General features: G+C 47.2%; 1 protein-coding gene across 1 annotated transcript in view; it reads right to left on the bottom strand.

The window, feature by feature from the left end:
• METTL16 (methyltransferase 16, RNA N6-adenosine) overlaps positions 1-13,109 on the bottom strand; it is a 114,640-nt gene that overhangs the window by 32,753 nt on the left and 68,778 nt on the right. The window contains exons 7-8 of the mRNA XM_068270239.1: positions 3,256-3,325; positions 1,857-1,946 (exon numbers count right to left, since the gene is read on the bottom strand). Of these exons, the coding sequence (XP_068126340.1) occupies positions 1,857-1,946; positions 3,256-3,325 (160 nt within the window). The remainder of the gene's footprint in view (positions 1-1,856; positions 1,947-3,255; positions 3,326-13,109) is intronic.

The following is a 13,109-nucleotide window of genomic DNA, read 5'->3' as shown; positions in this document are numbered from 1 at the left end:
CCATATTGGTTGCGGGGGCTGTGTCCCTCAGTCCCACACATGCCCCCTCCTACTCCACCGTGAAAGGCCGCAGCGCTGATTGGAACAAGCCATCCTGGTGCGCGCCACCAGCAAGTAAATCAATGCAGTCTAGATCATTTCAGCATAACAAATGCTCCAGTTTTAGAGCAGAATTCCAAGATCTTACAAAGTTTCTTTCTGCAATTTGATCATTATAAATTGGTGTATGTTGGCAAAACTATCAATATTCCTCCAACTGTTTTCTACCAGGGAAATACAGTATTGCCCACTTAGGCCCGGTTCACACTGGCATTAAAAACTGTTAAGCAGAACTAAACGGACCAGATCTTAACGGAGGTGAACAGATCCTATGTTAATAGGATCTGTTCACATATATAGATATAAATCGTGATCATTCATACTGTCCTGCCTTCTGTGATTTCAATTATCCTAAGAACGAACCCTTCACTGTGGATTTACAAATGATGAGCTTCAGGGACTATGCTCATTGCAAGTCGCTCTGCTTCAGTCTTGTGGGTCTGTGAGCTGGTATGTGGCGGCCATGTGTGGATGTGTGTTTATACTGGCTCAAGCTTTTCAATGCAATGCTGCACAGCATGATCACTAAATGCATGAATTATGCACTCTAACCAGCTTCCCCCGATGCATTTAATCCTAATTTTATTGGCAGACATTTGCATGCGGTCAGCCATATGTGCATTATGATAATACATTTATTAACTAACCCATTAAGACAGTGAACCTCATTTGTTGCTCTATGGTTATACTAATCTTATTCTATTGTAATCCAGTATTATTCATAAATTGGGATCAGTTACCTAAAGGGCTAAACATAGCCCAGAGTACGGTCAATTTTAAGTAGCTCTGAATCAGGGGAACAAAAAAAACAAGTGAATTAAGCTCATGCGGCGCTAGACTGCCTAATTCCTAGCATCCCCATATGCTGCTTGTTGTCTTCAGGGTCCTTCCCGTTTCCAGTCTTCTTCTCTCCCCAGCCTTCCCCAAGTGCCAACAGATGACTCCGAACTACGCATGTGCAAATTCTATAATGCCCATGCACAGTGAAAGGCGCTTCCCCTATGCTGTGCACGCTTGGTGCAGAACTCGCACATGCGCAGCTCTGAGTTGCTTGTCACTACTGGAGGAGGGGGGGGGGACACTTCTGGGAGGATATTCAACGGAGGGATCCTGCCAAATACAAAAAGAGTACCAAGGATGGGGAATGAGAGGGACCCTGAGTGAAAACAGCAAGCAACATCAGAAGGACAAGAATTAGATAATCTAGTCCACTAAGGGCCGAATTCATTTTTTACCATTTCAGGGGTACTAGAAGGGTACATGGATGCTAACTATACCCATGCCCCTATTGTTTTCAGCTTTCCTGTGTGCAGCCATAGCAGGAACTTATATTCATTACACCTAATGCAGCAGCATTCCTGCCAGGTAGACTGGTGTATGGCAATTCTTTCCAATGTAGGGGAGAACAAGTGAATCATGTTATCTGGCTTCTCTTACCAGTGTTGGTATAGACTGCCAATCACCCTGTAGCAAAGTGAACTAACAGCACCTACTACTCACTTTCAGCTGAGATAAGAGCAAAAAAAGCTGAACTGTGGCAGTGCCTTAATGACAGGACTATAAGTCAATGCACTGCATAAGAGGTCAGCCCTATATAAATGCAGAATAAAATAATAACCACCACCCTACCTGAAAGATATCAGTTCAACATAGATACAAGTAAACTTGTAGAAGAACTCTATAGCCATTTAGAACAGAGAACAGGTGATGTGAAAGGGACTGCGTCAGAAGGAGTTACATCTCTAGTCTCTACTTACAGGAATGATGACATCATCATAGAAGCTCCACGCCAGGGCCCAGCGCATTGTCTTCCCCTGATAAAACTCAGTGTGAGCAACTTTAGGAACCTACAGCAAACAGAAAGAATGTTAAATTACATACTTCCGAAAACAGAAGGACTGTGATGTACGCGAGGGCACATGACAGCTGCAGGGGGCTGGTAGAAGCCCCAGGTGAGTAAAACAGATTCTTTTTTTCTAAGGCTTAAGTGTCCCTTTAAAGGGACTTTGAGCAGTGCATACAAATGAAAATCTGCACTTACCTGGGGCTTCCCCCAGCCCCCTGTAGCCCGGCAGGGGTCCCTCGGCATCCTCAGGAGAGGTAGCTATATATGTACACTGCACAGCACTCTGCATCACACACACTCTGCTGAACATGAGTTTATGTATGTGATGCTGCACTGCACCACATACATACACTCTGCTAAACATGCATACACTGGGCATCACATACCTACATACGCTCTGCAAGCATGCTTCACTATGCACCATATACGGGGGGGCTGAGGCAGTCTGCACCACAGACTGGGGGGAGGCGCTCTGCACCACAGACTGGGGGGAAGGCGCTCTGCACCACAGACTAGGGGGAAGGCGCTCTGCACCAGACTAGGGGGAAGGCGCTCTGCACCACAGACTAGGGGGAAGGCGCTCTGCACCACAGAATAGGGGGAAGGCGCTCTGCACCACAGAATAGGGGGAAGGCGCTCTGCACCACAGACTAGGGGGAAGGAGCTCTGCACCACAGACTGGGGGAAGGAGCTCTGCACCACAGACTGGGGGAAGGAGCTCTGCACCACAGACTGGGGGAGGCGCTCTGCACCACAGACTGGGGGGAGGCGCTCTGCACCACAGACTGGGGGGAGGCGCTCTGCACCACAGACTGGGGGGAGGCGCTCTGCACCACAGACTAGGGGGAAGGCGCTCTGCACCACAGACTAGGGGGAAGGCGCTCTGCACCACAGACTAGGGGGAAGGCGCTCTGCACCACAGACTGGGGGAAGGAGCTCTGCACCACAGACTGGGGGGAGGCGCTCTGCACCACAGACTGGGGGGAGGCGCTCTGCACCACAGACTGGGGGGGAGACATTGGTGGGTCAGCTTATCCGCGGGTCACACATTAGGTTTTCTTTTCTCTTCAGGGGAAAAAGTTGGGGGATCGGCTTATACACAGGATGTCTTAACCTCAAATATATACGGTATACTTAATAAACTTATCTACTTTTTTATTAGCAGCAATACAGTTTTTACTTCTAACATTTGAATATATAAATTACATCCAAAATGTCAATCTACTAATGTTAATAACGGCAAAAAAGTCTAACAGAAAAAGCCCTGCCAAGTCCTGGCATTGGAGTAATAAGCATATTATTGTACATACCCCTTGTATGCGCAGTTCTTCCTTCAGTGGCGCCAGGCTACACTTCTTACCCAGCATGCAGCTGTACCATCTAGAAAGAGAACCCACAGGGCACATGACTGGTGAGCTATAACACACTGCAAGAACAGAGAGGCAGCCCAGCACTGCCTGCATTATGAATAAATTAGCAGTAAGTGATTCAGACATCTTGACATTTCTCCCCACAACAGTGAGAACACGCGGAACACACTTTCTGAATTGCACTAATTAATCATTCCTGAATCATTCTGCTGTGGCTTAGTCTTGCTGTGGAAACAGAACACGGGGTGATAACTGATTACAAGTTTTCTGAGACAAAGGACCACAGGTAACATAATTGGGGCTTTCGCAGAAGCCAAATCATGGGTAACAAGACAGTTACATGGAAAAGTCAGAAATGACATTTTGCTTCAATTCACTGAGACCTGTTCAGTACAAATGTAATGTTCAGTAATTTACCTCATGCGGTAAAAAAATATATTTTTTCACTAAGATTTTCATACCTGCAGCTATAGTTCAGTAATTTACCAAAAAACTGCATAACAAATTACTAAGATTCTTACCTCATGTGGTAATTAATTTGGTATTTCATGCATAGTTGCAGTTCAGGGAAAATGGATAAAAGATATGATACAGCCAGCACATACTGAAAAGTAAAGTTTAAAGTAAACCAGAGACTCTGTAATAGAACTACTCGATACTTACCCGGGCCTTCCTACAACCCCATAAGCACAAGTGAGTCCCATGCCGTCCTCCTGCGGTCTGCCATTCAGCCGCAATCAGCCCTAGTAACAGGCTCAGTCGCGTCAGTCCGGGTCTACTGCGCATGCGCGGGAGGTCCGCACATGCGCAAAAGACCCAGATTGGACCCGACCGAGCATTTTAACGGGGCTGATCGCGGCTGAATGGCAGAAGGGGGTAGGACGGTGAGGGACTCGCTTGTGTTTATGGGGCTTGAGGAAGGCCCGGGTAAATATGGATTGGTTCTATTACTTACTCTGGTATACTTCAAGTAAAAAATGCATACAATTAACATTTTTATCAGCTCAAAACCATTAGTACCATCTTATTATACATTCTTCATCACTACATGATAATATTGTGAAATTAGGGAAATAGGTTTTTATCATTAACTTTATTTTTCAGAATAGTTCAATAAGTGTTTACCTTTTCTCTGCTGTTTCCTCCCTTCTATAACCTTACCGAATAGCTGGCTGTTAGTTACCAACAGCTCCAGGCTGGATATAAAATACGGAAGATCTCACTTGTCTCAGCACATGCTCTATTCTTTGTGAACTGGCATTCATGAGGTATTTACCTCATTAGTCAGTAATTTCAGTTTTCCATGCTGTAACAGCTTTAGAGAATTGAAGCTTATGTGCTCGTTTTCCTTATAAAGAGGAACCATACTAAATAAAAAACAATCCTATGACCATATTTCACACACAGCATTACAAATACTACATAGCCAACAGCTCTGGCACTTATTGGCTTTCACAATGCTCCTTTCTGTACAAGCTCATATTGAAGCATGTATAGCAGGGGTCTCAAACTCCATTTACCTGGGGGCCGCAGGAGGCAAAGTCAGGATGAAGCTGGACCGCATAAGGAATTTCACAATCGTGGCGCCTTACCGCCTCTGCCCACCCCTCTCACTCTTCCTTTACAGAGAGGGGCGGGGAGAGGCGGCAATCTGTGTGGCGATTGACGTCAGGAGGGGCAGAGCTGAAGCTGAAAGCTCTGCCTCTTCCAGGAACTGCCGGCGGATTGCGCCCCGGGCTATTTGGGGGCTCTGCAGCCCTCATTTAGCGGCGGGGATGCGGCGGATTACTTGGGAGCACTGAAACGAAATATAAGGAAGCTTTTGCCGGCGAGGGCCACAAAATATTGTATCAAGGGCCGCAAATGGCCCGCAGGCCGCGAGTTTGAGACCCCTGATGTATAGCATGCAGCTCCCTGATGCAGCCAATGAGCTTCTCTAAATCACCACAGCTACATGCATAATTAGCATTTTATCAATTGAACGTTGATCCAATATGTCCATTCTTTATCGCACTACCTCAACAGGAACAGCCTGTGCAGCTAATTATTCATGAAGAAAGGGGAACATAAACTGGGCTGCCTGTACTGAAAACTAGTGCAAGACTCCAGATAAGAAAATTATTGCAACCTGGTCATACAGCCAGGTCTGGAATGTGCTAGCTGGCTGTAGTATGAGATGGAAAGTAGATGTTAGATTAAATTGCAAAAATATGTGTGCAGCCTTCATACGTGTACTTTATTTTTCAAACATTCACTATAAGCTAGAGAGAGGTTTCTCAAAACTATTATAGCATATACCCCTTTATTCATGATTAGGAATGGTCAATGAGATGCAGGATTATGTAAATTTTGTATGTAAAAACGGACCAATCAAATTCCACCTAGATGGGATTCGGTTGGACCATTTTCAAGATGCATAAATTTGCATAATTCCATATTGGCTCGGAATTTGCATCTCATTGACCATTCCTAGGTTTGCCAATTACCACCAATTGCAGGGAACATCCTCTTACGTGCCCCTTAAAATATGCAAATACTGTATATTTGTTAGATGTACTCCATGATTGCGTATAATTGTATACAATGAACAGAGGCGCCAAAATGTAAAATTAGATTAAATGAGCTTAAAAACCAACTTAAATGGAAAAACAGAGGTGCTTATCTTGAATCCTTGTGCAGATCGCTTGATACTCCTCCCTGTATTGCCTGATGAAGCGGCATTGAGCCTGCGAAACACGTTGCAAAAAATTTTTTGGGGAGTTTCTAATAAATGTGTTTGACTGTCTGAATCGCAGTCATTGTCGTGTCTGCTTGAGGGAGGTAAGACCACCACTTCCTTCTTCATTTTTGCCATTTAAGTTGGTTTTTAAGCTCATTTTATCTAATTTTATACTTTTGGTGCCTCTGTTCATTGTATACAATTTCGAGTCCACCCTTGGTGGAGGGTTGCTACCCTTTTCTCCTGTCTACAGAGAGCGACTTCTTAATCCTGAGTGGGGTCAGGGCAATCTCCCCACCTGCCTTTACAGTGGTTGCCTGCTGGCGACCCTGACTTGTGAGTATCTAGCAATACGAATTTATTGCCACCTTATCCAGTACGTATTACACTATTGGGGCTCTTGATGTTCCCGGTTTTTATGATTGCGTATAAGTGCTTTTCAAGTTTTCCTTAATGCGATGTAACAACCATAATTACTTACAATTTTGCCAAACACTGAGCATGCTATTGTAGGCATGATATTGTGACTATTTGGTCAAGCACTTTCTATTTAGCTTACTGAAGAGAACTCAATGTCTAACTTGACTGTCGGGTTGTGGTAATCACTGATGGATTGCTGCTGTGCATGTGCTGCAGTTGTGGCTTGTGGTAATCACTGATGGACTGCTGTTGTGCATGTGAAGCAGTTGTGGCTTGTGGTAATCACTAATGGATTGCCTCTGTGCATGTGCTGCAGTTGTAGCTTGTGGTAATCACTGATGGACTGCTGCTGTGCATGTGCTGCAGTTGTGGCTTGTGGTAATCACTGATGTGCTGCTGCTGTGTATGGGCTGCAGTTGTGGCTTGTGGTAACCACTGATGGACTGACACTGTGCATGTGCTGCAGTTGTGGCTATCACTGATGGACTGCCTCTGTGCATGTGCTGCAGTTGTGGCTTGTGGTAATCACTGATGGACTGCCTCGGTGCATGTGCTGCAGTTGTGGCTTATGGTAATCACTGATGGACTGCCTCTGTGCATGTGCTGCAGTTGTGGCTTATGGTAATCACTGATGGACTGCCTCTGTGCATGTGCTGCAGTTGTGGCTTATGGTAATCACTGATGGACTGCCTCTGTGCATGTGCTGCAGTTGTGGCTTATGGTAATCACTGATGGACTGCCTCTGTGCATGTGCTGCAGTTGTGGCTTGTGGCAATCACTGATGGGCTGCTTCTGTGAATGTGCTGCAGTTGTGCCTTGTGGTAATAACTGATGGACTGCCGCTGTGCATATGCTGCAGTTGTGGTTTGTGGTAATCACTGATGGACTGCTGCTGTGCATGTGCTGCACTTGTGGCTTATGGTAATCACTGACTGACTGCCGCTGTGCATGTGCTGCAGTTGTGGCTTGTGGTAATCACTGATGGACTGCCGCTGTGCATGTGCTGCAGTTGTAGCTTGTGGTAATCACTGATGGACTGCCTGTGTGCATGTGCTGCAGTTGTGGTTTGTGCTTATCACTGATTAACTGCCTCTGTGCATGTGCTGCAGTGGTGGCTTATGGTAATCACTGATGGATTGCTGCTGTGCATGTGCTGCAGTTGTGGCTTGTGGTAATCACTGATGGACTGCCGCTGTGCATGTGCTGCAGTTGTGGCTTGTGGTAATCACTGATGGACTGCTGCTGTGTATGTGCTGCAGTTGTGGCTTGTGGTAATCACTGATGGACTGCCTCTGTGAATGTGCTGCAGTTGTGCCTTGTGGTAATCACTGATGGACTGCCGCTGTGCATGTGCTGCAGTTGTGGCTTGTGGTAATCACTGATTGACTGCCGCTGTGCATGTGCTGCAGTTGTGGTTTGTGGTAATCACTGATGGACTACTGTTGTGCATATGCTGCAGTTGTGGCTTGTGGTAATCACTCATGGATTGCTGCTGTGCATGTGCTGCAGTTGCGGCTTCTGGTAATTACTGGACTGCTGCTGTGCATGTGCTGCAGTTGTGGCTTGTGGCAATCACTGATGGACTGCCATTGTGCATGTGCTGCAGTTGTGGCTTGTGGTAATCACTGATGGATTGCTGCTGTGCATGTGCTGCAGTTGTAGCTTGTGGTAATCACTGATTGACTGCTGCTGTGCATGTGCTGCAGTTGTGGCTTGTGGTAATCACTGATGGACTGCCATTGTGCATGTGCTGCAGTTGTGGCTTGTGGTAATCACTGGACTGCTGCTGTGCATGTGCTGCTGTTGTGGCTTGTGGCAATCACTGATGGACTGCCATTGTGCATGTGCTGCAGTTGTGGCTTGTGGTAATCACTGATGGATTGCTGCTGTGCATGTGCTGCAGTTGTGGCTTGTGGTAATCACTGATGGACTGCCATTGTGCATGTGCTGCAGTTGTGGCTTGTGGTAATCACTGATGGATTGCTGCTGTGCATGTGCTGCAGTTGTGGCTTGTGGTAATCACTGATGGACTGCCGCTGTGCATGTGCTGCAGTTGTGGTTTGTGGTAATCACTGATGGACTACTGATGGACTGCTGCTGTGCATGTGCTGCACTTGTGGCTTGTGGTAATCACCGATGGACTGCCTCTGTGCATGTGCTGCAGTTGTGGCTTGTGGTAATCACTGATTGACTGCCGCTGTGCATGTGCTGCAGTTGTGGTTTGTGGTAATCACTGATGGACTGCCTCTGTGCATGTGCTGCAGTTGTGGCTTGTGGTAATCACTGATGGACTGCAGCTGTGCATGCGCTGCAGTTGTGTCTTGTGGTAATCACTGATGGACTGCCTCTGTGCATGTGCTTCAGTTGTGGCTTGTGGTAATCACTGACTGACTGCCGCTGTGCATGTGCTGCAGTTGTGGTTTGTGGTAATCACTGATGGACTGCCTCTGTGCATGTGCTGTAGCTGTGGCTTGTGGTAATCACTGATGGACTGCTGTTGTGCATGTGCTGCAGTTGTGGCTTGTGGTAATCACTGATGGACTGCTGCTGTGCATGTGCTGCAGTTGTGGCTTGTGGCAATCACTGATGGACTGCCATTGTACATGTGCTGCAGTTGTGGCTTGTGGTAATCACTAATGGATTGCTGCTGTGCATGTGCTGCAGTTGTGGCTTGTGGTAATCACTGATGGACTGCAGCTGTGCATGTGCTGCAGTTGTGGCTTGTGGTAATCACTGATGGACTGCCTCTGTGCATGTGCTGCAGTTGTGGCTTGTGGTAATCACTGATGGACTGCTGCTGTGCATGTGCTGCAGTTGTGGCTTGTGGCAATCACTGATGGACTGCCATTGTACATGTGCTGCAGTTGTGGCTTGTAGTAATCACTAATGGATTGCTGCTGTGCATGTGCTGCAGTTGTGGCTTGTGGTAATCACTGATGGACTGCAGCTGTGCATGTGCTGCAGTTGTGGCTTGTGGTAATCACTGATGGACTGCCTCTGTGCATGTGCTGCAGTTGTGGCTTGTGGTAATCACTGATGGACTGCTGCTGTGCATGTGCTGCAGTTGTGGCTTGTGGTAATCACTGATGGACTACTGATGGACTGCTGCTGTGCATGTGCTGCACTTGTGGCTTGTGGTAATCACCGATGGACTGCCTCTGTGCATGTGCTGCAGTTGTGGCTTGTGGTAATCACTGATGGACTGCCTCTGTGCATGTGCTGCAGTTGTGGTTTGTGGTAATCACTGATGGACTGCCTCTGTGCATGTGCTGCAGTTGTGGCGTATGGTAATCACTGATGGACTGCCTCTGTGAATGTGCTGCAGTTGTGCCTTGTGGTAATCACTGATTGACTGCCGCTGTGCATGTGCTGCAGTTGTGGTAATCACTGATGGACTGCTGCTGTGCATGTGCTGCAGTTGTGGCTTGTGGTAATCACTGATGGACTGCCTCTGTGCATGTGCTGCAGTTGTGGCTTATGGTAATCACCGATGGACTGCCTCTGTGCATGTGCTGCAGTTGTGGCTTATGGTAATCACTGATGGACTGCCTCTGTGCATGTGCTGCAGTTGTGTCTTGTGGTAATCACTGATGGACTGCTTCTGTGCATGTGCTGCAGTTGTGGCTTGTGGCAATCACTGATGGGCTGCCTCTGTGAATGTGCTGCAGTTGTGCCTTGTGGTAATAACTGATGGACTGCCGCTGTGCATATGCTGCAGTTGTGGTTTGTGGTAATCACTGATGGACCTCTGCTGTGCATGTGCTGCACTTGTGGCAATCACTGATGGGCTGCTGCTGTGCATGTGCTGCACTGCAGCTTGCATCCGTCGGTAGATTCTACCTGGAAGATAATTTCCAATTCACAGTTTTCAAAGCAGCTCGGAAGCTGTAAAAGTGTGGACACCTCTGCTTTAGACCAACACTCTCCAGTAAAATTTGAATACCCTTATGTGGAGAGAGAGAGAGAGGGAGAGCATGTGCTGCAGTTGTGGTAATCACTGATGGACTGCCGCTGTGCATGTGCTGCAGTTGTGGCTTGTGGTAATCACTGATGGATTGCTGCTGTGCATGTGCTGCAGTTGTGGCTATCACTGATGGACTGCCTCTGTGCATGTGCTGCAGTTGTGGCTATCACTGATGGACTGCCTCTTTGCATGTGCTGCAGTTGTGGCTTGTGGTAATCACTGATGGACTGCCTCTGTGCATGTGCTGCAGTTGTGGCTTGTGGTAATCACTGATGGATTGCTGCTGTGCATGTGCTGCAGTTGTGGCTATCACTGATGGACTGCCTCTGTGCATGTGCTGCAGTTGTGGCTATCACTGATGGACTGCCTCTTTGTATGTGCTGCAGTTGTGGCTTGTGGTAATCACTGATGGACTGCCTCTGTGCATGTGCTGCAGTTGTGGCTTGTGGTAATCACTGATGGATTGCTGCTGTGCATGTGCTGCAGTTGTGGCTATCACTGATGGACTGCCTCTGTGCATGTGCTGCAGTTGTGGCTATCACTGATGGACTGCCTCTTTGCATGTGCTGCAGTTGTGGCTTGTGGTAATCACTGATGGACTGCCTCTGTGCATGTGCTGCAGTTGTGGCTTATGGTAATCACTGATGGACTGCCTCTGTGCATGTGCTGCAGTTGTGGCTTATGGTAATCACTGATGGAGTGCCTCTGTGCATGTGCTGCAGTTGTGTCTTGTGGTAATCACTGATGGACTGCCTCTGTGCATGTGCTGCAGTTGTGGCTTGTGGCAATCACTGATGGGCTGCCTCTGTGAATGTGCTGCAGTTGTGGCTTGTGGTAATCACTGATGGACTGCCTCTGTGCATGTGCTGCAGTTGTGGCTTGTGGTAATCACTGATGGACTGCTGCTGTGCATGTGCTGCAGTTGTGGCTTGTGGCAATCACTGATGGACTGCCATTGTACATGTGCTGCAGTTGTGGCTTGTGGTAATCACCGATGGACTGCCTCTGTGCATGTGCTGCAGTTGTGGCTTGTGGTAATCACTGATAGACTGCCGCTGTGCATGTGCTGCACTTGTGGCTTGTGGTAATCACCGATGGACTGCCTCTGTGCATGTGCTGCAGTTGTGGCTTGTGGTAATAACTGATGGACTGCCGCTGTGCATGTGCTGCAGTTGTGGCTTATGGTAATCACTGATGGACTGCCTCTGTGCATGTGCTGCAGTTGTGGCTTGTGGTAATCACTGATGGACTGCCTCTGTGCATGTGCTGCAGTTGTGGCTTGTGGCAATCACTGATGGACTGCCGCTGTGCATATGCTGCAGTTGTGGTTTGTGGTAATCACTGATGGACTGCTGCTGTGCATGTGCTGCACTTGTGGCAATCACTGATGGGCTGCTGCTGTGCATGAGCTGCACTGCAGCTTGCATCCGTTGGTAGATTCTACCTGGAAGATCATTTCCAATTCACAGTTTTCAAAGCAGCTCGGAAGCTGTAGAAGTGTGGACACCTCTGCTTTAGACCAACACTCTCCAGTAAAATTTGAATACCCTTATGTGGGGAGGGAGGGAGAGAGAGGGAGAGAGAGGGAGAGAGAGGGAGAGAGGGAGAGAGGGAGAGAGGGAGAGAGGGAGAGAGGGAGAGAGGGAGAGAGAGAGAGAGAGAGAGAGAGAGAGAGAGAGAGAGAGAGAGAGAGAGACTCTGCAGCCTAGATCTAGATGACAGCACATATCCCTCTGGTACTTCAGTGAGCCTCTGTATCATGTTTCCTCATTCAAGTGCCTGGCAGCTCAGTGTTGAGGCACAAGTAGTATTGCAGGGCTTCCCCTATGAACATAAACCACTGGAGGGTTTAGCTCTGAGCACAGCCAAACTCCAGATTACATTCAGGAATCCCATCTGGTTTACTTAATCACAAAACATGGGAGTGTGTTGCATTCCCTGTCAGTTTAGCGCTAGTGACAGGAACATGACAGCCTTCTCAATTCTTGCCTACCACACTTGACTGTTACAAGAGCAGATAGGCTGAGGAATCAAACAAGGCCTTTGGTTTAGCAGTAAGTAAAGAAAATTGTCTCAGTGGTTGGGCCAGATCTGCTGTCAAACTGTGGGATTCTATTTGTAATTAAGCAAAATACCATATACTGACACACTGTGCGCCTGACACAACATATTACACATTAGCCATCAAGCATGAGTCACTGCCCCTTACCATGGCAATGAGCCGGAAATCAGACAGCAGAATGCTGTAATAGAGGCTTTTACCCACACAATGCAACCAGACACATATCTCCACACAGTAATGGATAGTATTATTACTGCCAGCATAACTGCAATTTCTCTGTTTACGCTTAAGAATGAATTACATTAGCAAATTTATTTTCCAAAACCCTGAACCGCCTTATTTATTACTTTACATCTAATGAGCCAACAGCGAAGCACCACAACAGAATTGTAAAAGTGTTTAAAGTGGACCTGAACTCTTGCACAGGACAGAAAGAAAACACAGAAATGCACCCTGTATGTATTTAGCGAGCTTAGGGATCTTTCAAACTAGGAGCTGATCCGTGCATTTTGACGGACTGTTCCTAGGATGCGTTTGGAAAGGTAACATGAAAGTCTATTTGACTTGCATGTTAACTTTCACATTAAACAAAGTGATTCAGAGGCCTCAATTCATAAGAGGCTTTGCGG

Source organism: Hyperolius riggenbachi, chromosome 2, assembly GCF_040937935.1.
Source record: "Hyperolius riggenbachi isolate aHypRig1 chromosome 2, aHypRig1.pri, whole genome shotgun sequence".
Lineage (NCBI taxonomy): Eukaryota > Metazoa > Chordata > Amphibia > Anura > Hyperoliidae > Hyperolius > Hyperolius riggenbachi.
This window is presented reverse-complemented; position numbering and strand designations above follow the sequence as displayed.